This window comes from Sylvia atricapilla, chromosome 1, assembly GCF_009819655.1.
Source record: "Sylvia atricapilla isolate bSylAtr1 chromosome 1, bSylAtr1.pri, whole genome shotgun sequence".
In the NCBI taxonomy this organism is placed as follows: domain Eukaryota; kingdom Metazoa; phylum Chordata; class Aves; order Passeriformes; family Sylviidae; genus Sylvia; species Sylvia atricapilla.
This window is the reverse complement of record NC_089140.1, coordinates 58459493-58487323: the sequence shown is the minus strand read 5'-3', so window position 1 is coordinate 58487323 and position 27831 is coordinate 58459493. Positions and strand designations below refer to the sequence as shown.

Genomic DNA, 27831 nt, shown 5'->3' with positions numbered 1-27831 from the left:
GTAACCTGTATCTCCTAAGCCTCTTTGTCCACACTGTTAGCTGTAATACCACCAAAGTGATTGTGTATGCTGTGATTTATAGATCATATCACAGTAAGAAGTGGGAACTGCTTTGCTCCCAGGCAGCAATGCCAGGCTTCAGCACATCCCTGGAAATGGCTGAGCGCTGCAGAACAGATTCACTGACTCAACTCTTATTGGAATTGAGAGAAAACATCTTGTGGTCACCCTAAGATATGTTTCATGGTTGTGCCTTTAAATTACGACACAATTACCTGATGTCTGTCAAAATGTGCTTCATTTCACAAAGGAAATCTTGAAACATTAATTACTAAAAGGTCTCAGGGCTTCCTCTTGCTACTGCAGCACAAATGTAAACTTTCAATACTTTATAATTTACAGCAGCAGTTAAAGAGACTGTTCCCAAAATCACAGAGTAGTTCAAGTAGAAAGGGACCTCTAGAGTTCGTCTGACTTACCTGCTTAAAGTGGCATCAGCTCTAGAACACATTACTGGGGCCTGTGTCCAGATGGATTTTGAATATCCTCGAGGACAGAGCCTCCACCACCTCTCAGCATTGTCTCTCAGTGTTTGACCACCCTCAGAGTAACAGCTTTCTTCTGTGCAAATGCACAAAGAGCCTTGAATTCTCCCTGTTTTCCCCCCAGGCCTTTCAGAGCCTCCTGATCAGGCTGGTTTCTCAGAATGGGTGTGAGCGTTCTGCCCATGACACTTTCCTGTACCCTCATTTATGTGCACATGCTTTATATGGCCACCCTTCCTCAGAGGTCTCTCCTGCCATGGTGCCCTGCAGTCTTTGCTCCACCACTACCTGCCTTCCATTGCTGTTTTCAAGCTCTCCTTGCCAGGCTGCTCAGCCTCTTGGTAGGGATGATTTTACCCCATTTTTCATTCTTATCCAAGGCATCTTGAGACCAAGGGAGCCTCATGCAGAATCGCATGTGACTTGGATGCTGCGATACTGATAGAATGGGATAATGAGGAATGTTTGTGTGAAGAGCAGTTTTGGGAGCAGACAAAATGAAAAGGCAGAAAACAGAGAAATAGCCCTCTCTTCGCTGAGGAAATAATTCAACAAAAAGAAGAATATGAGGCACTTGTGTGCTTCTGACAATTATTGAATCATTAAAACCTTTGATGAGAAATACCTGTATTGCACGGATCTCAGTGTCTGGTGCTGACAAAATGTGGCTGAACTTGTGTGTGTGTGCAGATATCAACGTGTACATACACAGATGGCCAAATAAAGTACTTGTTAGTGAATAAAAATTGTTTGACTATACTTAAAAAAGAAGAATCCACACAATGTATGACCCACCCTGTATATGACACTCAAACTGAAATATTCATAAAGCATTTCTCCCACAGCACTTCAAAATTATGAACAACAAATATAGAGTCAAATTCTGTCCTTCATCCCTGTGATGGGCAGCTTATTCCAGACTGTGTTTTAATAGTCTTTCATGCACCCATGTGTCAGATTAAATAGTAGAAATGCCAACTGGATGATAATGTAGTATCATTTCTGGAAGTATTGGCTTTTAATGTTAATCTTCAGTGGGAAGCTTTACTGCAGGCATGTGCATACATTAGATAACCCCGGCATGCAGAGAGTATTTTAAGACCTACATAATTTTGAAACACCCTTTCATATTTAGTGGAAGTCATGATACATTCCATGCACATAAGATCAGAAGCAGACCTTCCAGGCTTGTTTTATTTCTCAGCACAGATGCCAAATTGGGAGCTCACAGTATTTTGGTTTTCTATAGGACAGTTAAAATGGCACCACAAACTGTTCCACTGACAGCTGAGCCCGGTCTTGGGCAGTCAGCTCACAGGGTGGAAGTGCCAAGGAGAATAAGAAGTATAACTCTCGTCACATGCTCATCTTTTAATCTGAGATTAAATATGAGACTTCCAAAACAAATGCTGCCAGCTATTATGGATTCTGGGATGTTGAACTGTGATGTCAGAAAATTCATTTTCGTTACTGAACTCCAGCATCTGGTGCTACCTGCACTGTCCAGAATCAACCCACAGGCGACTAAATAAATCACAGGCAACTTTAATTTGTAACTACTTCTCTCTCACTTTCTGTTTAGCCACTGATGATTAAAATAAAAATTAAAATTAAAGAAGCTGCATTCTTAGGCTTTAGATTTAAGCAACATCGTTTTGTATCCACAAAATAAAAGACTGACCGTCTGTAATTCATAGATTTTGTAGCAAACAACATGCTTACAGATTTTCACATTGAGTTAGCTGCTGCTTAGAAGGAGTAAGAAGTGCATATAAGATTAGGTTCAAAGCAGTTCTGTGAAATGCATCTGGCCCCTTTATGCAACAACCTGCTCCACGGGAGAGGGGAGAAGACAAATCCTGGCCTTGATGTCGAAACAATGTAAACTCCTTTTAGTATGTTGACTTGTGGAACAAGTGAGGCATGAAAACAAAAGTGCAGAGCCCTCAGTAGTGACAGTGAATATTTTATCTCACCAAGAGAAAGCAAGAAGAGGCCGAATCCTTAAAGCATATGCCGTGCTGACAGTGTGCTCTCGCTGTGACAGTAATGGTATTTGCAATCCCAGCTGCACTCAAGGCTGTGCTGTAAAAGCGCCCATTCCTCGGAGTGCGTCTTGCCCTTTACTGGCCTCTAGCCAGATGAAGGAGCTCTTTGTTGCTCATGTTGCCCAGTAGAAAAGGATGTTTAAACAAATATTTCTCTCCTCCGCAGTGAAATTGGAGAGATTTTAGCATCTTTAGCTCTCCTGAAATTTTCACGGTGCTGAAAAGTACCTTTAGGTGAGTGTAACTTTTTGCACCTAAAGCAACCTTTCTCTAGCTTTTTACAAATACCTGGTTTGAGTTCAGACCCAGCATACCCTCAGCTCCCACATCTTCATTGCTATTGCTACCTAGGCTTGGTGAATTTAGGTTGAGAATTACCCACATTTCTGCCATCGCATTTCTGACTGCACTGTAAGTATCCATTTTATCCTCACCCACCCTATAAGCTTTTTGTAATAGGAACATGATGTAGATGGGCCAGAATACTCAAAAAAGCATGTGCAACTGAGTTATTTTTTTAAGTTGCTAAACGATAAATTGCCATTTATCCAAGTGACTAGATTTCTCTTCTAGTATGCATTGATGCCCAGGATATAGCTTGAACCACTAGAAATTTCTAAAAATAGTAATGCACTGATTTTGTTTCCATTCAATCACTAACTAAACTCTCTAAAAGTAACAACATTGCTTCTGACCTGATTGTAGTGTAAGTACTTTCCCCAAGAGACAATCAAGCAAAGATAGTCCTAAAATAATGGGGGGAAAAGGAATGGCACAGAGAAGAGTTTCTTGGGAGGGAGGGGTTAAATTATTAAATAATAATGTTAAATGTTAAATGATTGTTAGCATTTAAGAGTGCCCTGCTTTTCTTGTAATTTAAAAATTCTGTTTTACAGGTAGTATTTTTGGTCAAGCTCCAGACGCTTTTGTTTGAGTAGCCTCAACTTCCCTATGGACTCAACAGATGTACCACGAAATGGCATTGCTCACTGGGAATGCAGATCCTGAGTTCAGCTCCCGCTCCTTCAACAACTTGGAAAACTTGTGTGAAGTGCAAACCAAGAAAGGATTCTTCTACAAAAAGGCCAAGCTTCTGCATCCTGGAGAAGACCTGTGCTGCTTAGCCCGCTTGGATGACCGGTCCAGGTTTGTGATTATCAATGTAGGTGGTATTAAGTACAAAATTCCCTGGACCACCTTGGAGAACTGCCCCTTGACCAGGCTTGGGAAGCTAAAATCTTGCAACAATTATGATGAGATCATGGACATCTGCGATGATTATGATGTTAGCTGCAATGAATTTTTTTTTGACCGTAATCCTAGTGCCTTCAGAACGATCATGACATTCCTGACAGCTGGGAAGCTGCGGCTTCTCAGGGAGATGTGCGCTCTTTCATTCCAGGAGGAGCTGGTGTACTGGGGGATAGAAGAGGACCACCTGGAGTGGTGCTGTAAAAAGAGATTGCGACAGAAAGAGGAGGAGGCAGCTGAGGCCAGGCTGTTTGAAAGGGAGATGGTGTTTAATGAAGCTGCACAATGTGCCTTCCAAGACAGCAGCCGACTGAGTTTGTGCATGCGAAAGCTTAGGGATATGGTGGAGAACCCCCACTCAGGGATCCCAGGAAAGATCTTTGCTTGTATTTCAATCTCTTTTGTTGCCATCACTGCTGTCAGCCTCTGCATCAGCACCATGCCAGATGTCAGAGAAGAAGAGGATCGGGTAAGTACAGCTTTTTTTTGGGATAAGAGTGTGTTTTGCATTCTTGTCTCCTCAGGAAAGGTGACAGGCAAAATCACTCCAGCAGATAGGTAGGTATTGTGTTCAGTACATATTCAGATGTGGAGGGCTGGCTGGGTAGAGCACAGAAAGTGTTACGTCACTTAAAACTGAGGGAAGATTGGGCCAAACTCTGCCCTGCCAAGCCCTGCTTAGTCAGTTCACACTAGCAGATAGCCTTACCCACCAGATTTGTTTTCTGACGTGTCTAACCAGATGACAAACTAGCTACTCTGGGGATAAAAACCAGCCTTTGTTGTGGTTTAATGTCTTGAGGTTGGGTTTAAAACTAACAGATCAATTTTCCCTAAAGGTACTTTAACAATTTGAATGAACTCTCAGTGCACCAGTGCAAAAACCACATTTAAAGTATTTTGATTCTGTAGGGTGATGTAAAGGCCAGGGAAGCTGAGGCAGCAACTTAACAGCAGAAACAGAGCAATTGTCCTAATTTTCAGACCTGCTTAGTATTCTCAAGCGTAAGCTGTGGATGATTCATGCCCTTGAAAATTGAGTCTTACAGATATTTTGTTTATTCTTTACTTCATCGAATTCCCTAAGGGTTTAGTCCCTTTTTTGTGCAGGCAGTTCACTTTCCTAGGATTAATTGTATGTAGGCCAGTGAGAGCTCATCTGAAAAATGGTAGTGGAGGACATTCACATTTTCTTCACTCACGTGCTGAAATGCAATCTGAGGAGTTGGAGGTGGGGACGTTTAGAAAAATTCATGCCCTTCCTAGTTTTACCCAGCTCCAAGCTTGGCACTAAATGTTTGGGCTTATTTCCCAGCCCCCATGGTCATTAAATGTGGTTGTGAACTTCAGCGACTAAGGCAGTACTTCACCCCATGAAGTGCTGCCTCTTAGCTGAAGGCTGAGGCCCCCTGGAAGCAGCTCTTCCCAAGTGCTGTCACCCAGTGCTTGTGCCTCCCTGCCACGAGCAGAAAAGAGGGTGATCTTCCCCAGACCAGAGGCATTTACTGTGATGTCACCTTTAAAGTAAAATGCATGCTGATGGAAAATGGATCCAGCTGCTCCAGAGAGACCCCTGCATCTGACTGAGCACCCTGTGTGCAGTTAAACCCACCCTTTGCTTGCGAGATCTGCTCAGGTTGCATCTCAGCTGAATAGTTTGATTTGGAATCAGACTCATTCCGGAGCAGCCAGGAAAAGAGAGAAAACATTTGGTATGTTGACTGATGTATGATTTATTATCAGATCTTTAATTTAAAGGCTTTTTCTGATTTAAAACTTGAGGATGGTAGTACTGGGTACTAGTTAACACTATGTTGTCCTAATAATGTTTTTAAGATATCATTTCAAAAACTCATGCCTTTCACTGTAATTAACCATCAGAGCTCCAGTATCCTGAATTCTAAGCACAAAGGATTATTGAAAACAGAGATGTATTTACTGTTTAATTGTTCCCAGGTTTAAGTGAGAGCTGAGAGTTTAGGAACCTTATGTTTTTACAAATGGTCTGAACATAAATAGGGACTCATAATAATAGGCTAATAATGTTTTTTGGGTGGAGCAGGATAATCATGAGGATAGGGCAAGCATATGAGAAAAGCCTGGATTTCTTGGTAAGCTGGAACCATTAGAAGGAGCACATTTTCACAATCAAATGCAAAAGTTTACAATAAGGATGAATGCAGGTTTGCTTGTGTAAAAGCAGGGACTCTGGTTCCCAAAATGAGGCTCTAAATAATTTTTAGGGTACAAGCAACCATAAATTCCTACTGCAGCATAGAGCCAGAAGGGTTAATGCCGTCCTTGAATATCTAAGCTGGGGAGTATTAATAAGAAACTGGAAGATTTTTTTGTGCCTGTATGCAGTATTGGTGAGACTGACACTAGAATACTGCAGTGAGTTCTCACATTCATATTTTTAATGGCGTTTTGAAAAATTGGGAGAGGGCTAAAAACCTGTAAATCTTAGACACCTGGAGAAAATGCCATACAATAAGAAATTTGAACATTTCAGTTGATTTAAATTATTGGAAGGAAGCTGAGTGGATTAGGCACATAAATGTTTTTTTTATGAGGGGAGAAGAACTGTATCATGTAAAATACCTTTAAATTAAGCAGGGGAATGATGCTTGGATAAAAGCTGAATGGTTATAAATTTATAAGGGAAACTATATGCCAGTATTTACTGCAATTGCTATATGCCAGTAATACCAAAGTGATTTATTACTGGAACAGACTAGGAAGAAAATTAGTGGATTTTGTGCTTCTAGACATTTTCAATTAAAAGCTCCATGCCCTTTTGTTTAGCTCTCAGCTAAACAGATTCTACTTCAATCAAAAGAAAAACATCAATTGCAGATCAAGTTACAAAGGTGAAATTTTTGCAATACAGAGAAGATCAGAATAAATTATCCAACGTTCTTCTGTGCCCTTAAACTCTAAAAGCACAGAGCTCCTGCAAATAATTTTTCTTCTGCACTTTGCACAGGGAAGGTCTATGGGCAGCCTGGAAATGGTCATTTTGTTTGAGACAAAGGTGGCTCTCTTCTTGCACAGGGGACTGACTGAAGGATCACTGCTGGCAAGGCAAGGAGTAGGCATCTGCCCACTTGGAATCAACTGTAGGGTCAGGGACCATGGCTGCAGACTCTGAGTGTACTCCCTCAGTGGCTGAGCAAGCCAAGGCAGCTCTACAATTAACAGGTGGTGAGACAAGAGAGCTTATGTGAATTCAAATTCATGGTAATCCTCCTGAGCTGTATCCCCAGTATCTAGGTTAAAATTTGTGCCCAGGGATAGCTCTTTGGTCTGGCTTTGCAGTCTCTTAACAAGCAGAAAAAGGATGTGCAACCCTCCTGACTAAGGAGCAAATAAATAGTGAATACTGTTCCAAAGACACACCACACTCAGTGTGCACATGTTCCAGGCGTTCTGGCTGGCATTGCTGTTGGTATGGTTCCATGTCAGGGCTGTCATAGGTGCTCTAGCTAGCAAAGAGTGGCCTTTTCCTTGAGCTGGTATTACTACAGAAAACAAAAGCTCTATGTGCCATCTATCTGTCCTGTTATTGCTTCAGGGAACGACAGAGAAGCCAATCATGAAAAAAACCATGCTGGGGAACAATTTTCCATACCCTGATGCTTTAATGCCATCTGAATGGACCAGCTGTTACACTCTGTGGTGTCCTGCAGAGGTGTAAACGACCTCACACAAGATGTAAGTGTGGGACCTTAAAAGTTACAAGTAATTGCCAGGTGGGTGAGGAAATTATTTTAGGTGCCTGCCTATCTCTTTTAAAATAGAGCAGGAGGCTCAATCATACATTTTGTTAACTTTATTAGCTGCTCCTCTGTCTGAATGACAGAGGCAATCCCTGGTGGTTTAACGAGAGTGGGAAGGCTCATGCTCCCCTGTACTGTAGATACTTGTACTTACTAAAGGTCACCTTGATTCACCTTGAGTGTTACTCTTTTTTGGAAGTAGTATTGTGTATTTCAGATGCTGCACAACTGTCAGTAGAGTTAACAGAATCAGATCCTGAGCTACTTTTCACCTGCCAAAGTAGCATATAGATTTAGTCAATCTTTTTTCTCATTTAGCTTTTATTTACCAATTAAATGAAATAAAAAAACAGCAATCCAGTAATGTATATAATAGCTCCTGGAAATTTCAGGAAAGGGACACTTCAATTATGTGAAGGCAGTCAGATTCTTCCATGTAAAGTAATAAGACACTGATAAACTTTTTATTCCAGAATTTTCAGAATGGGAGGTTTCAATGCAAGATTTAGATTTAATGGTGAAAAGTCTCCTCTAAAGGCAAAATTTGCTGAGACAAAATCATAGCAGGAGCCCTCAGGCACCACACTCTTTCAAGACCACCACAAAAGTCATCTCCAAGAGATAAAAGTAGCCAGAGGCACAGAGTATTCTCAAGGCATTTTAGGCATATGCTACCTTTAAGTGGACTTCTTACCTCTCTAAACAAATGGCAGGCATCGAGTGGCTCAAAGAAAGCAGCTAATACATCAGAAAAGTCCTAAACCTGTCAGGGATACTTTACAGCAAAAGTTTTAAACACCGAGTAAGAGCTAAACAACCAAAAGACATTCAGAGAGATTCAGCTGAAAGCCAGATGGTCATCATACTAAACTTCATTTTTTTTCTTGGTGAAAACAGAAATGTCAACCATTTCTGTCTGAAGACAAACCTCTTTTTTGTTACACAGCAGCCTTTGTCATCACAGAAGAAAAGGTGGAACTTAGAGAATAATATCAAACATTCTGTCCTGATTCAAAAAAGCATTCTTAGGCCTGAGCCCCCTGAGCTCAGTCATTTGTAGCAGCACAGTGCCGAACAGGAGAAGCAGATCAGAGAGTTCGTTCTTCACCATGTTCATAACTTGTTGGGAAAAGCCTAATTAAAGATGCTGTGATAGGAAGTTACAGTTCAATAACCTTCAGCTGAAGAACATTACAACAAAGAGACTTATAAATAATGAAGTTAATAGCTCGTAAAGAAGCCAAAAGTATTTAACCTTCTAAGCTCAATTTACACACTGTGCTTCAACTTCCATAATGTTGAGGATGGGGAATAGGTAAATTGTGAATGTGCATTTTAAACAATCTTGTGACTAAAGGTTTCATTTCACAAAGGTACACACAAAAGTAATCTCAGACATGGTTAAGAGAGTCTTGTATAATGATTCTCAATAGCTTTTCATAGACAAACTGTTCTGTAAGTCTGGATGAGCAGACAGTGAGGTTGACTGAAAACGGTCTGAAGGGCCGTGCCCTGGGCATGGTGCTCAGTGACACCGAGTGTAGCTGGAGGCCAATAACTAACAGTGTGCCCCAGGGCTCTATACTGGGTACAGTCCTGTTAGACTTATTTATTAGTGACCTGGAGGATGAAACAGAGTGTATCTGCAGTGAGTTTGCTGATGACACAAACTTTGGTCAAGTGATTGATAGGCCAGACAGTTGTGCTGCCACCCTGAACCGCCCAGGCTGGAGAAACAGGCTCAGGAAGCTTGTGGACCTGTATTCCTGGTGAGGAACAGCCCCATGTACACCAGTATGTGTTAGAGCTCACCCAGATGGAAAGGAGATTGGTAGAAAAGGACCCGGGGATCCTGGTGGACACCAAGTTGACTATAAGCCAGCACTGTGCCCTGGCTGCAAAGAAAGGTATCAATATCCTGGGCTGCATCAGGCAAAGTGCTGCCAGCACATCAAGGAGGAAATGCTTCCTCTCAGCTCAGCTCAGCACTGGGGAGGCCACACCTGGAGCAGTGTCCAGTGCTGGGCTCCTCCCTGCAAGAGAGATACAGACATGAAGTTCAGTGGTGCTTGCTATCCTAAGATGGCACTCTGCTTGAGACTCTGGAATTACTGGAGAGATCATTTTTATGACTTTATCTCTTTTCTGACTGTTTAGGTGCTGTTCTGCGTGCGATACTGAGACCTTAATTTTAACTTAGAGTCACATGTGATGCATAGATGGTTTATATCCATGAATGGAGGTATTAATAAAACTGCAGCTTGTGTTTTTACTTTCATTGTGGAATAAACTGTTCTAGAAAATGCAGCACAGTCAACAAAAAACACGTACTTAAAAAAAATCTCACTGCTGGTGTTACAGATAACTATTTATAGTGTATAGGCGCTGAGGGTGACTTTTTATAAAAAGAATCTTGGGGGATTGGACTAACTAATTTCCCTGGGGATCATCTGAGAATACCACTCTCAGTTCTGCTGTTGAAATGCAAAAATCATAAGCTATAACAGTATCACCAGTTTTGGCATCTGAACTGATGTACTGTACTTGTACCCTATATTGCTATTTTCCATTTTGTGTCTGCTCCAGGCCCCTTAGGCCACAGCTGGATAGAGGCCAGGGAAAGATCAAATGACTCAGTAGCAATGGTCACCTGCCTTTTCTGCGATGCACACAAGGATGATCCTTTTATTCACAGTTTCAGTTATCAGCAATAAGCAAATGTTTGCTTTCTTGCTGAAATTCTCAACTGGCCTCATGTAGTTCCATCACCTGTTCTGTGTAGTCCTGTCTTTAGATTGTGAAGGCTTTGGGACAGAATGTCTTAAACACAATGCCTATGGCCATCATAATAACAGAAATAAAAGCTGCATCTACCTGCTGTTCAGGTACATGGGCACCTTCCTCATGTCTCACCTGCAAGATAATGTTTCTAGGCAAGAAAATTCTTTTTGCAAGTGAGACAAACTTAGTCCATGCTGAATCCAAACTGAGGAGTAACTGCAAAGTTCTCAAGTCTGAGTCATGCTAGTGTGGTCTCCCAGCTCTTCTGATGATCAGAGACATTTGCTAGGCAAGTTGTCTTTCAGACAGCTGAGGTTTGTCTGAAAGCAGTGGGAAGTGATGAGGTTTAGTTTTGGTAACTGATGTTGCTTCTGTGTGTCACACACGCAGTGTTAAAATCACGGAGCTGAGAACCTCTTGCACTGCTCCACCTAAACCTTAAATGTCAAGTTGTGTGGGGCTTTCTGAGTGGTGTGCATCTTTTATCTGACTCCCATGACATTTATAAGTGTGAGACCAATGGCAAAATGTACTTTGGAAATATCAAGAAGTGATGATCATGTCCTTTGATCATTTTCCTGGGAACTGTCTGTGAGCCATCTGAATGATGCAATCCCTAAAGTAAAAGAATACATTTATTTGTTTTTGCTTTGTGGATCTGAATCTAAATCCCTCCTTTCCCGGCTGCCCAAATCCATCTGTTATATGGATCATATCTCGGTATCAGTTTATTTTGCTGTGTTCAGGATTGCTGTACCCACACACTGAGGAGACCCATTGGGTACTGGGAGTCCCCAGCATCACTGTGGCACAGCTCTCTGTCCCTTGCACCAGCTCTGCCCAGGAACCCCGCTGCCTGCAAAACACCTGGTCAAATAGCACACCATCTGCCGCCTTGTCAACTCTTTTATGAGACAGTCCTTCCCCTTTGCAAGGCTGCCTGAAGCTGCTCATGAATAGAAAACTTTTGAAGGAATGATTGGTTGTTTTTGCTATTGTGCAAGTGCTGTATAACAACAGGCTGCATTTCTCATGACTACATTTGGAGAGTTCTCACCATTTCTTCTCGTTGGCTTGCTTGCTCTTCTTGGGAAAAAAAGAAATTGCTTTATGCAGTTGTCCCACCCCTGAAAAAAAACCCAAACAAACAATGAAACAAAAAAACCACAAAACCCAAACAAAAATCCTTCCTGCTTCATTGAAGTTCTCTAATCTTTAGCAGGTGTACTTAGTTGTTCTGTTATGGCAGCTGCTTCTAGAGCAGAATTAGGAACCATGGTCCCAGTAAGAAAATCATCCTCTGTGGCATCAGGAGGGTTAGGAGGAATGTTGTATTTTCTTTCTCCAAGAATTGCCCTTATACTGGGGATGGGGACACAGTGCTGTGTGACAGGTTTGCACAGAGTCCCTTAGTGAGCCTGCAGACCTTCTGCTCAAGATTCCCCTCGCAGCAAAGTCAGCACCTGAGCTCTCCATGCCTGCCTCTTCCCAGCCGTGAGGCTCACTGCAGCTCCTGCTGTTGGGTTGCTTTTCCCAAGTAAAGCGAGAAATCTGTGTGGGTTCTGGGTCCTGGGAGCTGCCCAGGAAGGTTTTGAGGACAGTAGGTTACAATATAGACTCTGGAAGCCACCTGAGATTGTCTGCAGTATTTTAGGCTTAGAAGTAAAAAAATGGAGAGTGTTTCTCTGCACTGCTTGGGAACAAGGCAAGAGCTGACTAAGATAAAATAACTTTTGACTTGTTAATAACTTTATTCTGTGCCAATGAACTCTTTTGGTCTGCAGGATATCTTCTCATGAATAAATAGCAAGCTTAGGTCTCCTTTTAAATATTATATAAATATGCTGCAATGTAACATTAGTGATAAATCATTAAACAGCTAAAACTATTTCATAAAAGCCTTGGTAACTTCGTCATATTGTTAACTGGTTTACGTTTGGTGCAGTGTCGCTCACCCAGCAAAATATGCTCCATGTTTAATTTCTTTTAAAATCTCTCTGGTTCCACCACTGTAAGTATCCCTACCAGTGGGTTTATTCTCCCAACTTCCAGGTAAATCATCCAGGGAGTCTCTGAAGCAATCTCACAATAATAGTTGCTTGGCCTTCAGACATGTTTGTAAAATTGCTACAGCTACTCATCACAGCCCAATATCCTCGGGGTACAGCACAGCTCCTGTATTCCATAGATTGCTCCACTGCCCTTTGCAGGAGAGCTTGGGTGCTGTGGGCTTACTGAGTACTGACCCAGTGTTCTGAAAGAGAGAACTCTTTCATTTATTTGAAATGAAAATATAATCTGGAAGTTTCATTTGAGATCTGCAGGATACATTGCTATCAATTCTGGAGGTTTGGAATGAAAGAAAGCAGGCAGATTTACATTTGGCTACACCTCGTATAGCTAGGCTGAGGTAATGAGCTGATTCATGTGTATGGCACTTAGAAGAATTGCATTAAATCATACAACATTATAAATGCTTACATTTTCATTGCCTAGAGTGTGGCAATGGAGATGAAATATAAAAGGTTTTGAAATTGGGGGTTTTTGCAGTGCCCATGGAGATGATTATATTCAAGACAAACTGAGTGGTATACAGATGAAAAAATCCAGTTACAAGATTTTTTGCAAAAGTTTTTAAACAAAGGCTTGAGAAAGGAACAGGAGAAGACTATGCTGGGTTTACTAACGGTAAGCATGATATTAGTTCCAAGTAAAAACATCAAAAATATGGTACTGAATACAGTCAGTCACATTTTGATCTAGTCTGTGTAGAACACCACTCATTAATCAAATTTAATGTAGTTTTTTCAGGTTATAAAGTTTTCAGAAGAAAGCAACTTCTGATGTAGGTACTTCCGTAAGAGATTTGAATTAATGCCACACAACATTCTTCCTTAATAAAAAAGCATTTTTTTTAAATCAGATTCCTTATTTTTTAAAAAAATTCTCTTAGATCTCATAATAGCAGAAAACCAACATAAGACATCAAGTGAGGCTTGGATACTGTGTCTGGATTGATATCCATTTGGCGGGCAACTTGAAAAAAAAGTTTTAAAAATGGTTTAAAATCTGAAAGTTCTGCTTTATAGTGAGACACTAGACATGCTCTTAATGTAGTGGGAATCATAATAAGAGAACTGTGTGTGGGCGACAGTGAACTGAAATAACTGAAAGCTGCAGCTGGGCAAACCCATGCTCTGAATTAAAGTGTGTTACAGTGTGGGTAATTAACAATGGAAACCATTTATCTAGACATGCCTGCATGCATCTCACAGAGTTTTTAAATACATTCTGTCAGTCCTTCTAAACATTACAACTCAACTTATCTGAAGCCATGCGTATGATTCATGAGTCACTTGGCAAGATCCTCTGCTCCACAGGGGATCAGCTCAAGAGCCTGTTCAGTCCTTCCAGGGTGGTGAGGCATGGCCATCCTGTCCCTGACTCGCTGGTGCAGGAGGTGCCAGCAAGAATGCTGTAAATCATCTCGCTGTCTGGGGCTTCCTTGGCCCTTGTGAATATTTGGACCTGAAGGCATCAGTAAGATGAAATGAGCAGTGACAGTTCATAATTGTGATTAAAGGCAAGGGCAGCCAGAAAAAGCTCAGAAGCCCAGAAGCTCTCTGAAGACTGAGGTGGCATAAGTCTGGTCCCATGAAGGCAGCATCCTAACCCAGGTGTCTTTTCCAGCACTGCCTGTGTTTGTAGGGGGTGCCACAGGGGCTGGGACATGCTACTGGTGGGCCCTAGGCACAGCCTGACCAGGATGTTCACTAGGATATGTGCTGACCCACCCCCTGGCCATTCACTCACTCTGCCCTCCCCCTTCCGTAAGTCACACACACACGCAGATAATCCCTTTCCCTCTGCCCCATCTCATTTCCTGAGCCTGGATTCAAATAGGAAATACAGAGAATAGTGTGAAGGTCCCAGCCATGCAATTCATCCTGAGCTATGCTGGGAACTTGGCACCTGGTACACTGGGTGTAATAAATAAAAAGAATTGCCAATGCACCCAGCAATGTAGCAAAGTTATTAATTTGCTCCATAAAAGAGTGAGCAATTACAGCGCCGGGTGCACAGGGGTCACCGCCCCAGTCAACGCACAGATTCGGCTCTCGAGTGGTGGTCTTCTTTTTCCATTCTTGACATGTCACTGCCCCAAGTTTTAGTTATTTTCTGCTTGCTTTTCTTCATAATCAGCAATTGCGGTTTTTGAAGGTCTGTTGGGGAAGTGGTCCAAGATGGTCTTCTGATGTCTCTCCAGCCCCCCTCCAGTCTTTCTTTAAAATATCTCTTTCCACTAGCATTATTTTTGGTTATATCGTTTGCTTAATGAGCATATCTATTTTGTTAGCATACATTTTGCAAGCCTCCTTTCAGTCATTACACAACCCAAAGCTACCAGGGCCCCAACACCTGTCTACATGAGGCCCCTTTCTGAGTTACAAAACCTCAAAATTAGCATGTTTCAAAATATCTCTGTAAAGCTTGTCAATTTGTGTTAGTCCCAATTCCCCTTTTAATAGTTACAAATTCTTCTATACTTATACCAAGGACAGTTTAAAATATATACAAGGTAATCAAACAAGTACAATTTTGTTATTAAAACAAACAGTGAGCTAAACCCCTACTGTTATACAGTTTTTTACAGTTTTTTTTTAAACCCTTGTTCCATGCCTTACTTAGCTGATTTAAAACTCTTTTTTATAATAATAATCCCATGGTCTCTGTCCACATTGCCCACAGACACACATGATATTTGATTGACACGAATTACAGCGTGGTTTCTCACACTGGGTAGAGATGATAACAAGAGGAATTGCAGCACTCTTCCCAAAAAGTCCCTGCAGTGACTGGGAGCAAATGCTGCAGAGACTTTCTCCCAGTCTGCAGCTCGTTGCCTTCATACACGGCAGATATGTTGGGTATTTTGAGGTAAGCTCTTGTATGCTGCATTGCTGTCACAGAAAGCACTGCTTTTACTGTTGCCTGGAGCAGAAAGAGAGAATATGAAAGTGTGTGTGGTTTTGCCATGGTCACATCCACGTCCTAACAATCCACCACAACGTGGAGCATTTCAGTGCGGTGGCACTGCAGGAGCTCACTGCCAGCTGTGCCTGAGCTGCTACCAGCAGGAAGGGCAGTCTTCCCACAGGCAACACACACAAATCCTTCCCCTGCTCTCAGATAAGAGGATAAAGGGAGACTGAGGGGGAAGAGATACGGGTTGGGAAAAAAAAAGTCAAACGAAAACAGTAAGCTTGACTCTGTCCTCCTTTCCTCTGAGGAAAAAAACAGACATCCCCAGATCTTATACCAGGTTACAGGGTTGCAGGAACTAGTAAAATTAATATGGGTCAGTAAAACAGAACTAGCAGTGAGTGAGAGGCAGGAGGAGAAGTGCTTCAAAAAATGATTGAAAGAAGGGATAAACTGGGGTAAATAAGATATAAAATGCTATTAAGAATCAGTTGATCTTTTTATATAATTACTAAGTGAGAGAGAGAGAGAGAGGGACACGAAGACTGAGATTCTTTTTTAGTGAGAGGCAGGTTTGAGGAGGAGAAGCTGCAAAGAGGATGCTGGGTTTAGAAAGACCACAGTTGTAGGCAGTGGATATCTGTGGATATCTGTGAGCACAGCCAGGTGCCACCATCTTTTCCCAGGTGTTAGGTAGGTATGAAAGCTCTGGGAATGCCACTGCTTTGTTACACAGCCCTGTCTCTCTTGGGCTGGTTCTTTTGGAGGTGTGTGCAGGTGTTCCCATTCCCTGGGGAAACTGTTCACACTGCACCCAAGTGCCCTTGGCAAGAAGTCAGCCCTGCTCTGATTCTGCAGTGTTATGCAGGTCTGGTTTAAGGGAGACAGCCCTCATCTTTATTTCTGCAATCCTGCCCTGTCTGCAAGGACCAGGTGTGCTGCAGGTGCCAAGGGCCATGGCTCAAGCTTTTCCAAGTCACAACTGAATCTGTCTTGTTTTCAGAGCACTAGGGTAGGAAATACAGTTCTTCAGAAATCAGATTTGCTAAGTTGCAGTGTAACTGGGCTTCTTCACATGAAAGCTCAGGATCAAGCATTTGCTTAGATTTACAGATACTGGATGTTTTTTAGAAAAGCATTGTAAACTTCCAAGGCTCCGATGCCTCTGTCAGAGCTAGAAAAGAGAGGGGGCTGATGAGGAAGATTTCTATTCATGTAAAACCAGGGGAAGAAGGGGACACTTGTCAGCAAAGACACTCCTGATGCTTCATTATTCTCTTCAGGATTTTTACTTTCAATTTCAATGAAAAAGTGGGCCAAACCCAAGAAAAACTGAAAAACTGGAAATCTGAAAATAGAAAACTCCAAGGTAATTTTAGTCAGAAATACTAAGAACACTGGTGTTTCTAAATTGAAACTGTTCTTTGGAGGAGACCTTGACTTGGTGAAATCATCATTCTTTTTCCTGCCTTCCTGCCTCTGTCATGGCAGTGACTGATAAACAAATCCTCTGTGCTGAGCTGCCCCCTGAGGCCAGGCTGGGCAGGTTGTGCCTAGTCCAAGCACAGCGGACTGTGCAGGAATCATGGGCACACCTGGACCCTTGTGTCACCAGAAGTGTTTCCCACGGAAGGATCAGCTACAGGACAAAGACGAGCAAACCATATGGGGTGTGGTGTGTGAAATCTTGCCTCAACTGCCATGGGAGTTGATGAGTTTCAAATACAATATCTTGTTTTCCTGGACCTGTGTCTTCCCGTGTAGCTATTCATCTTCAGACAGTTTCCCAGTGGCACAGAATGGCTGTAAAATAGCCAAAGCAGACTCCAGGTACAAAAGTGGTGTTTTGATTCAGAGTATTTGTTCAAGCAAATGGCAATAAATCTATTCTTGTACATATAATTCTCTAAATACTAGTGACAGCCTGCTTATGTCTTACACTCATGCACAGACAAAAGCTGTGGAGCAGCCAGGTGGGGGCCTCAGACCCTGAGGGCCAACTCCAGCAGCACCAAGAGATCATTTCCTTTGCCAGCCAAACCTTATGGACAGGTAGGGCTTGGAGGGGTCCTCTGAGGTGTAGTTCCTCATGGGAACTACATCACACCACCAACCGTCAAAACTGAGAAGCTTCATCCTAAAGGTCTCTGGTCTTCCCTATTCTTGCAGGGGGTCTTTTCTGGAACCTCGTGTGTCTTCTAGAGTCTAGGTTCTGAAAGCTGGTGTAGCTGTTTCTTCTCTGGCCAGCACTGTCCTGTCAATTAGTGACGGGTTCCCTTTGCATACACTGAGCATGTAAGGTCCCTTTCCTTGGCCTTCCCACCTCCCCTGCTGGTTGCACCCACTCAGCTGGTGGTGTGGCCCTTCCAGCCACTCCTGGACCACATCTGCAGAAAATGTTTCCCAGGGTATATCATTCCTCCTTATGTCACCGTATAGCCCCTCACTCCTGGTGTGTGGGGTGATCAGAGTGGGAAACAGGAGCAGCTGGCTGCTGCAGCTCATACTGTTTCCTTAAGCGGCTCCCCGCCACCATCACAGGTCTAAGGAGCTTTAAGACATTGGATGTCTTGACACTTCCCCCACTTCCTTCCAGCCTTCTCTGGATGAGGTGCTGTGCTTGTTCCTGATAGACATCTGAAAATCAGGCAAGTTTTGTTTCACAGATACTTCATGGTCTGTTTTATTCTTTCTGTGTTTCCTGCTTCTTGACAATTTTAGGTTTTGGTTGCTTTCCATAAAGTAGAGCCAGATAGCATTTTTTTCCCTCTAACAAATACTATTCCTTTGTACAGTGTGTGCTAAAAAAGGGCATGGGCATGAGGAGAGCTAGTTCAGAAGAAGGTATTAATGAGAAGGCATTTTGTCCATCTCTAGTATACTACTTACCTGCTTTCCATTCTTCTCAACAAGCAGCTCTACTGGGGCAAAAAGAGGCAGGATAGTGGACCAAAGATTAGACCTGCATGTGTCAGGGACAGCCCATGAAGGAGGCAGGGAAATGGAAGAAAACCCTAGGATTACAGTAAGTCTTTCCTGATAGGCAGGTGATTGAATCCCTTGTGTCTGTGTCTTTCCCCATAATTGAGGTGTATATGCCAAATCCATGCAGTCAGCTGTTAAGGCATCTGTAGCATTTCCAGGAGGAAAAAGTGTCAGTTAAACAGGTCTCAAAGCTCAGTATTTATATGGCTAATTTTGGTTGTACAGTTTGGGGCTGAGATGGCCTAAAGCAGCAGCTGCTTGTGGATTGGGCAGAGGAACTCAAGGAAACACAGCTGGTTCCTTCTGCAGCCGCCTGGATCAGGAGTGCCATCCCTGTTTCCTGTCTCTTAAAGTCTGCAAGGGTAGTCATTGGTAAAGTCCTCACGTGGTCTTCTCTTCCCTGTCATTGACTCCCAGATCCTTTTCCCAGATTTCCATGAACACAGCCATCTGGCTTCACAGTTATGGGTCAGGGGAGAAATTTGAGACAAATGAAAGGCCCATGCAGAGATCTCAGTAACCCTTGGCTGCATGACTGCCAGTCAACAGCACAGCATGCAATTCCACAAGCTGATTAGGCTCTGGCTGAGGATTTCAGCACAACTTCTAGCAGCTGCCATAGTCTTTTGGCATCCCCCTTGTTCCTGTTGGTGTTCCATGTTTATTTGCAGCTTCACTGGCAGGATAAAAATGGCAGGCTGAGGGGTTTTGAGAAGTGGTGATTTGGAGCTGTGCTGTCTCAGGTTCAAGGGAAATCCAGAGGGGTAAGCCAGTGTAGCTCCTGCCCACCTCCTTGCCCTTTCTCCTCAACAAAGACAAGTTGTACAAGAGCTATCTTCTGTCCCTAACAGGGCTGCACAGAGTTAGCAACAACCTCCCCTCGGAAGGCACAGGTTATCTTTGCTGGCAGCTGGGCTGAAGATGAAGCACGAACTAAGCTCGAGTTACGAATCAAAGTGTGGATAGCAAGAAGCAGAGGACTCTCTGATGGCCCTTTGGTGACTTTAAAACCAGAAACTGTTAAAAAACTTTAAAACCAGACTTCATAGCCAGCCAGTTTTGAGGACAGGCTGTGCAGTTCTCTGAATCATCTTTGTTCGGGAGCACCAGGAAATATTGGGAGCAGGCTGACTGCAAGTTCAGGCTGACCCTGCCGCTAATGGCAGCAGCAGTGAGTTACAGTCACCGGGGCTGTGGGTGGTCAGAGCAAGGGCAGCTGCCTGTGCCCAGGGCGGGGGGATGCTTCCCTTCCAAGGCAGGTCACATCGCAGGAGTCGTGCGCTCATCCCTGCTGTGAAAATTATCTGGATGCTTTCACCAGAAAATCACTTTTCATCAGAAAATTGCCTTTCATCACAGAGTGCCAGCATGAGCAATACCTTTGAGTTTTGTTGGTGAGGCACATTTCTGGGAATATTGCTCTTTTGCTGGAATTTTTCTCAGGGAAGGCTTCTTCATTTTGCAGTGACAAGCGAGGGCAAATGATCCAGCACCCAGGGCTCCCAGCACGCCCACACACTGGGACAGAGCCAGATGCAAGCTTCCACTCTGCTCTCACAGGAGTGAAAGCAGAGCAAAGGCCAAAGTGTTGGGCTGCTGGGCCAAAGCCCAGCAAAGGCTCCAAGTGTTGGGCTGCTGAATAACTGGTAGTGGAGGAGTGTCTGTCCTCTGAGCCACCCTGCAGATGTGCATTGAAACAAGTGGCTCAGCCTCCCTCCCAAATCCAAGGGAAACACTCCAAGCCTCTGGACTGGGGACTGTAGGCAGACTTGTCAGCAGCCTCAGGGCTGCAGGTCTTTTTAACACAGATCTCTGATGCCGAGATTTCAGTTGCATCAGAATTTCAAGTTCTACACTGTTGTTAAAAAGAATTTGATCTGATGTGCACAGAGAAACATTTGAAATGTGTGATCCGAAAGGCTCAAGTAACAAGGGGTAAGTGGACGTGAACAAAAATATAATTTTAGAAATGTCACAACTTTCAAGCTTATGTAAGTACTTTTGTATGCATTGCCTCTTATGTTGAGGTTTCTTTTTTTCTTAACATACAGCTTTGACAGCGAGGGAAATCTCACTATAGGGTCAAAGTGGGTAGCATTGAAACTTCTTCCTTCAAAGTGCTGTGGAGCTACAGACCTCACAAAAAAGTGCATGGAAAGTAACACAAGAACTGGAGCGGTTAGAGGTGATCTGGTTTTTGACATCTTGTAACGCAGAGGGATTAGAAGATGGTGTCAAAGCCTGCAAGAATCTAAGGAAGAGTCACAATTTCTTCTCAGGAGACCAGAGAACAAAGGCAGGGCCAAGAAGTCACAACACACAGTGGAGATTTTTTCTGAGGTTCAGTACAAGTGAAATGGACCCTGCAAGCCAAACCAAAATGTTTCTGAAAAATGTCTGTAGCTTTTAGACAGGCCACACAGAACAATGAATACAGATGGATTTGAACTCCAGTGACACGTTTTTCCTTTTTGTAATTTTCCTTTTGCCAAAAGAACTTTTGGCAAAGAAAATGTTTCTCCAGAAGAAAGATGCTGTGGTTGGCTTTTTGACAGCAAATTTCTATAGATCCTAATGAAGTAGACTCACTTAATTTGACTGCACAGAATTTACTCACTGATGCCTTTCTTAATTTCTTTCCTTGTGCCCTGTGTTGACATTAGTATATAGCCCCCAAATCCTGTGCAACTGCAGACAATTTCCCATGCTCAAGAAATTTCAGCAAGAAAAAAACAAAACAAAACAACACCAAAAAACCAAACTACTCACAGTTTGAAAGAAACAAACGTACACAGATAAATAAATATACACACGTTGTGAAAAACAACTGTTTTCCCTGCGGCTCAATTTCATCAATCTAAATATAAAAAAGTAATGATAAAAATGTATCCATTAGATTACAGGGTGAAGAAATTTCATTACTTGGAATAAGGGAGAGCTGTTTTGCTTATAAAAAGTAAAAAGCAGTGTGTAGTTGTTAATGGACCTGTTTGTTTTCATAAGTTGGTAAAGCCTGATCTTTGTTCAGAACATACAGATTTGATGAAGACCTGTTTTGGGCAGGATGCCCTATTCTGTTAGGAGTTGTTTTTCTTGTGTTCCAGTGGCTGATTAATTCCTGATTTTTTTTCCATCTGTGTGTGCCTTTCTGAGAATTTTTGCCTTGTTTCCTTGAACAGAAAAACCTCAAAAGCCCAAGCAGAATTACAGCAACCAGTTGGTCTGGAACACATAGTTAGAAGTTTTAGAAAGCAAAACATTGCCTTTATTTTTTTCTTAACCAGTGCTGTAGCCAAGCAGGAAAAAAAAAAAGCAAGGAAAAGCAGCTGCAACTGAAAGAAATGAAGTGCAAAGAGCATGAAATACAATTCTGTGTTGCTGTTTTTGATAACATGTGAGGATAATAATAGGTCACACCTAGATAAAATTGAAACAGTGTCCAAGGGATAGGAAGACATTTAATTAGTGGCAAAAAGAGACCTCTGGCAGGTTGATTGACACACAGATCCATTTTCTAAAAGCATGTTCAGACCCTTTTATTCTTAGGACAGCCTTTGGACAGAGCCTAGCTTGTTCAGATTGTGATAGGTTAATAAGGATACTGAGCAAGTTGCTGGAGATAATTATGCATTAGCTGGAAGGGGGGATTGTTTGATCCTGTTGAAGTGAAGTCTGTATGGTAGAAAATTATCACTCCACTGTACTGAAAGTAAACATTTCGACTTTCATATTATATGTTGGCTGTGGAGAGTGGGAAGAGTGGAAGAAAGCCTGGGCCCAGCATCAGCTCTGTATGGAGGAAATTTCAGCTCCTCATTGTCTTGCTGGGCAAAGATGCAGGTTGGTTCTGCAGCGTTGGATTATCCCAGCTCCATATTCCACCAGGCTTCTTGAGCTCGGCTGAACAAAGGTTGCCAGGCTGCTCCTGCACTTGCGTTTGGGATTTAGTTCTGCAGGAAGACTGAAGACATAAATAGCAATGCTTTAGGTTTGTGAACCTGCACAGGATAAACGTGTCACAGTGCAGGAGAGCAGGCAGAGTCTTCCAAAAGTCATCTTCCCTGGTAGCCCATTAGTGAGGAACAATCTTCACTCCTGTTTTCTCCTACACCAAAACTCACACACAGAAACACTTCAGAGAGGCTCCTTTCCATATGCAGCTAATAGAAAGTGGTGGGGGAATTAGGTGCCAAATTAACTATTAATCACCTTAGTGAGTTTGTAGGTTTATTTTAAGGCTAAATTCTCCATAGGCTTCACTGAATTTCCTAAACCTTTTAGTGGCATGAAAGTCTATACCTGTACATCAGAATCCAGAACACTTCCTGCCAGATAGGGCTCTCAAGGCAAGGTGTGTCCCAGTTTCCACAGATGGTGGTCCAAGTAATGGTGCATCTGTCAGAGAAAGCAAATTTGCACATTTGGGTATTTATCTTGTCACTGTTGCTGCTTTGCTCAAGCCATAGCTATTTTTCTCTGGGTCGTCATCCTAACACCTCAACCTGATCCTCTTGAGCACCTGCAAGGATAGGATGAAGAGCTGCAAATTACCTCCAGCCATTGCCCTTAGGTGTGAGATCAAGCATATCCTGATGAGAGATTCCCAGGCAGCAGAGCTCTGGGACAGTATTTGTCTGAGGGCTAACTTCTGAGTCATAAGGAGAGAAGTTCCAGTGGTAGAGGCAGAGTCCTTCCACTGACTTTGTGGGCTTTGTCCTCTGGCTCACAGATCCAGATTTGTGTTGTGGTGTGACAGCATCTTGATTCTGTATTTGATAGGAGAGCCTGACAGCATAATTATGCTGTGATAGGAGGAAAACTAGAAACAAAATTTTATAGCCTATGTATTATGATCGTGACAAAAATACTTGCTTATGACCAAATTAGTTTGGTGAGGCAGATATAAATTAAGCTTCTTCTAGCGTTCACACATATCAAAATTTGGAATTTAAAGACAGGCTATCTGAGTTACTATACTGGTAACATAATATTATCATTCCTCCCTGCAATATGCTTAAAAACTTGACAGTAATTTCAGTGAGACAAGTAATTTTTCTCTCCATATCAGCATGACCCCCTGGGATACAGTGGGAGGTACATCATGTGCCAATTGAAAGTGGAATAAAAACCAAAAATCCATAAACACAAGGCATTAAATTTTTTTTATTGTGGTTACTACAAAGACCGTAAATGCTGGCTCTGAGGATTCATTTTCACATCTGTTTTTCTTGTTGACATCTCTTTGGTTATTGTCCCTTCTTAAGTGTAAGATGTGCCTCAGCATTTTGGTTATCATATTGAGGTAACCCAAGGCTTTGCTACAATGTGATGGCACTGCTCTCCCTGCTGGCAGTGCAACAGCCCTTGAAACATATCCAGTCCCTCCACATTTTGGGAAGGCTGCAGTTAGTGAAGGGGGTAAAAGCCTCATCAGTCTTTTGCTGCTTTCTTTCCAAACAGAGAAAAAGCCTGTGCATACACACTTCAGGAGGGATGAAGTTAGGATGTGGTGCTGTGCATTATAAATTTCCTTAGCTCTCTGGAGCAAAAGACTCCTGTGGCTAGTATGTGGGCAGAACTGCTAATAGATATGCCAGGTTCTCAGCTTCTCCAGTAGTGATACGAGGGCCAGCTTGACACAGCCTTGCCGTTCTCAACTGATGTTTTATTGCTGTAATTTGGCATAGGCAAGTAAAACAAGATTGGGCACTGAGACCTAATACCTGTTGTATCCAGTGGGGTGTCACACACCCCACTAGCATGGATGGATTCCTTACAACAAACTGTTCAAACTGGCACAATGAATAAATACACCCTTCCCTTAAATAAGTATACACTTGCCTTCCACACAAAGCCCCCAGAGCATTCACACTTTTTTACAAGCATTTACAGAGGAAACAGCACTAGCCCTATAATTGTCCACATCAAAATCCGTTTGTTTAGAGAAGTTGTTTATTATTCAGCTGGAGGTACCAAGAGTGATGTAGCAGAGAATTTCCACAGTATTAACAACCAAGGAGTGGCCATCACCAGCATTATTGCTTATTGCCTTTCCAGTGCACTGAGGCTGACTTGTTTACAAGCATCATAACTGAAGAGCTAGAGCTCTCTTTATTTGCCACCAAGTGAGTCCGCAGGGAAGAGCAGGGGAAGAAAGCTTGGGGAAGGCATCACAGTCACTAGTTGTTACAGGTGCAGTAACTAGAAACACTTCTTTCTCCATACTCCACTCTATCCTGTGGTATTTTTTTCTTTTAGAAATGCCTACATTTCTCAGTACTTTATATAAGCTTTTGACTGTAGGGGTAGTGTGTTAATAAATGTTCACTGGAATATAAAATATGTACTGTATTTAGTGAATAATAGATTATAGATAACTCCAAGCGTATCACTTAAAATGATGTCGGTGTTTATGAGCCATTAGTAAGCAATTTATTATTGATCAGGAAGGGAAGGAATGATCACACATTTATCACAATCCATGAATCCTGAAGTCTTGGTTAGAAATTAAGTGTGAGCTGCTGGCCTTTTAGCAGTAGGCTCTCTGGCCAATAGCTGATAAGATCACACCAAGTTCTTGGCAGCTTTGGGACACTCCAGTGCATTGTTGACCTGCCCTGTAGCCAAACATGTCGCCTCTGGTTCTAGTACCTCTCAGCAGCCATGATTTTGCTTTGGGACATCACAATTCGTATCAATTTCAAGTGGTGCTTTCTTTTAAGAACTGACACTCTATGTGTTTCACTCCCTGGCTAAATCTGTTTCTTCTCCCTTTTATGTGTTTCCCGCTCCTCCCCAGGGCGAATGCTCGCGGAAGTGCTATGACATCTTTGTGCTGGAGACGGTGTGTGTGGCGTGGTTTTCCTTTGAGTTCCTGCTGCGATCCATCCAGGCAGAAAACAAGTGTGCTTTCCTGAAAACGCCACTCAACATCATCGACATCCTGGCCATTCTGCCTTTCTACATCTCCCTCATCGTGGATGTGGTTTCCACAAAAAACAGCAGCAAGCCCGGCGGAGGAGCTGGGAACAAGTACCTGGAGCGCGTGGGGCTGGTGCTGCGCTTCCTGCGGGCGCTGCGCATCCTGTACGTGATGCGGCTGGCGCGGCACTCGCTGGGGCTGCAGACGCTGGGGCTCACTGTGCGCCGCTGCACCCGCGAGTTCGGGCTGCTGCTGCTCTTCCTCTGCGTGGCCATGGCGCTCTTCTCGCCGCTGGTGTACTTGGCCGAGAGTGAACTGGGCGCCAAGCAAGAGTTCACCAGCGTTCCCACCAGTTACTGGTGGGCTGTGATCTCCATGACAACTGTGGGCTACGGGGACATGGTGCCTCGTAGCATCCCAGGACAGGTGGTAGCCCTGAGCAGTATCTTGAGTGGGATTTTGCTGATGGCTTTCCCAGTCACGTCCATCTTCCATACCTTTTCCCGTTCCTACAGTGAGCTGAAGGAGCAGCAGCAGCGAGTAGCCAGCAGGCAGGTGCGCCAGCGGCAAGAGAACGCTGAGCTCCCAGGTGCTGACAGTGCAAGGGGGCTCAGTGCCATGTTCCCACCAAGTGCTGGTGAGCAGGAGGGTCTCCCCTTGGTGGACCAGTAAGCCAAGAGAAGTTCTTGACCCTGAACAGCTGAAAACGTATGTTGGCAGCACAAGAAGCAGTGGACAAGGGAGGTCAGTTCTGCAAGAAGAATGCCATGAACTGCATAAATGAGGGGCAGACACACACAAGGTTTCTCTAAAGAACAACTTCTGATCTTAAGGGACTTCTGAAAAGTACCCCTAGAAATTCTACAGCTCTGCTCCATTGCTTTTCTTAGGGCTTTTCTATTGAGCAAGTATTTTTGGGTATGCCCAAGGAGCAGCCATTGAACATAGCCAGCCAGCAGAATGTAATGTGAAGCACAGCCTGTGCCAGGTGCCATACGGCAGAGCAACCAGCGTGCCACCTCCTCCCTGCCCTGCTCAGTGGCACTCCCTGTGCAAGGGGCTGAGCAAGGGGCTCCCCATGCTGCAGTGCCCCACAGCATGTTTGTTTTGGCAGCAGCACCAAGGAACACAAACCTCAGACAAGCCAAGGGGTAAGGGCAAGAGAAGGGCAGAAGCATCCCGTCAGCTTTACCAGGGGCTTGCTTTTGTCTTCTACAGATGAGGCAGCGCAGCCAGAGCTGCCAGCTCTGAATTGTGTGTGAAGCAGAGTTTGCATTATTTAGTAGAGATGCATATTTACCATTCTAAGCTTTGTATCTTAGTCCCATGACAGAAATACACGTACAAAAAATCTTCCTGACTATGGTACTGAGTGTTAACTTGGTTATTTTTCCTTTGCTAACAGTCGAATATAAAAAATACCATTACAAATTATGTTTCTCCACTTTCTGTTAACTATTTTCATCTCTCATATATCAAGAAATGTGTTTAACAAGCAACTGAACCAATCTGAACTACATGTATCTCAAGAAGGGGAGGGTGATGTTAAACCAGCAGTGACTTGCAGTTCTGCACAGCCTTCCTCAGTGGTGGTGGCTTCACTGAGTGCAGCTGTGTGCAAACAGGAGTAGGGGAGTAGTACAAACAAGGTGAGGCTAGTGAAACACCTTCAGGCTCTAGCCTGAGCTGCAGTGCAGCAGCTGTGCTCAGCATTAGGAGTAGCCTTTTGGTTTTGCCCTCCAACTAACAAAAAGACAACCCTGTCATTAGAACAAGTGTTATGGTTCTTCTTCCCGATTCTCAAAGGGTTTAAGTCAATTTAAAGGGAAAATTAATCACATGGTGACATCTGCATGTTTGCTTATTGATGCCAGCCCCGTGCATGAGCTTACCAGCCCCGACCCTGGAGGAACTGTGTAGCTGTTCCAAGTCAGGATGCTGTGTGAGTCTTTCAGTGCTCCTACAGGTAGGATGTGATCAGGGAATGGAGGGAGATGGAACCCAACAGTCTCTTGTACCTACACTCCTATTTGTACTAAAGCCATGCAGTGTCACTGTCCATATTCTCCACTCACCAGGAAGGGAACAAAACCTGAAATACTGAAGATAGGATTTGTCTGGTCTGTTGTTTGGAGTTTTTTGCCTCAGCATATGTTGTAAAACCAATCCTATGTTAGCAAACTCTCATATTAAGCCATTCCTTATAGGAATGAAGCAAGGGAAATGGAAAAGTTACACTTTATTTTAATAAAAATTAAAAGCTTTGTTGCTTACTCTTTGTGTCTGGTGATTTGGGTGCAGAGGGAGGTGGTGTTTCACTGTGCTCATGTGAAATAACTCATGTTACTTGCTGCTGAGCACTGCAGGAGATGGAGGCAGCAAAACTGAGCTCCCCCCTACTCTGCAGGATGCACCTGGATCAGCAAAGCCCCGGCTGTATTGAACTACAGGCAAAGCAAACACAGGTGCCCCTGCCAGGCCTCTGCGCGTCTTTAATGGCCCAGCAGCACTGGGAAAACATCTTTCCCTTGTGCTAG

At 43.3% G+C, this 27831-nt stretch overlaps 1 protein-coding gene across 1 annotated transcript; it reads left to right on the top strand.

The window, feature by feature from the left end:
• Positions 1-3493: 3493 nt before the first annotated feature.
• KCNG2 (potassium voltage-gated channel modifier subfamily G member 2) lies at positions 3494-27567 on the top strand. The gene is made up of 2 exons (XM_066323731.1): positions 3494-4313; positions 25172-27567. Exons 1-2 carry the CDS (start codon positions 3558-3560, stop codon positions 25964-25966), a joined length of 1551 nt encoding a protein of 516 aa, XP_066179828.1. The 5' UTR covers positions 3494-3557; the 3' UTR covers positions 25967-27567.
• Positions 27568-27831: the final 264 nt, after the last annotated feature.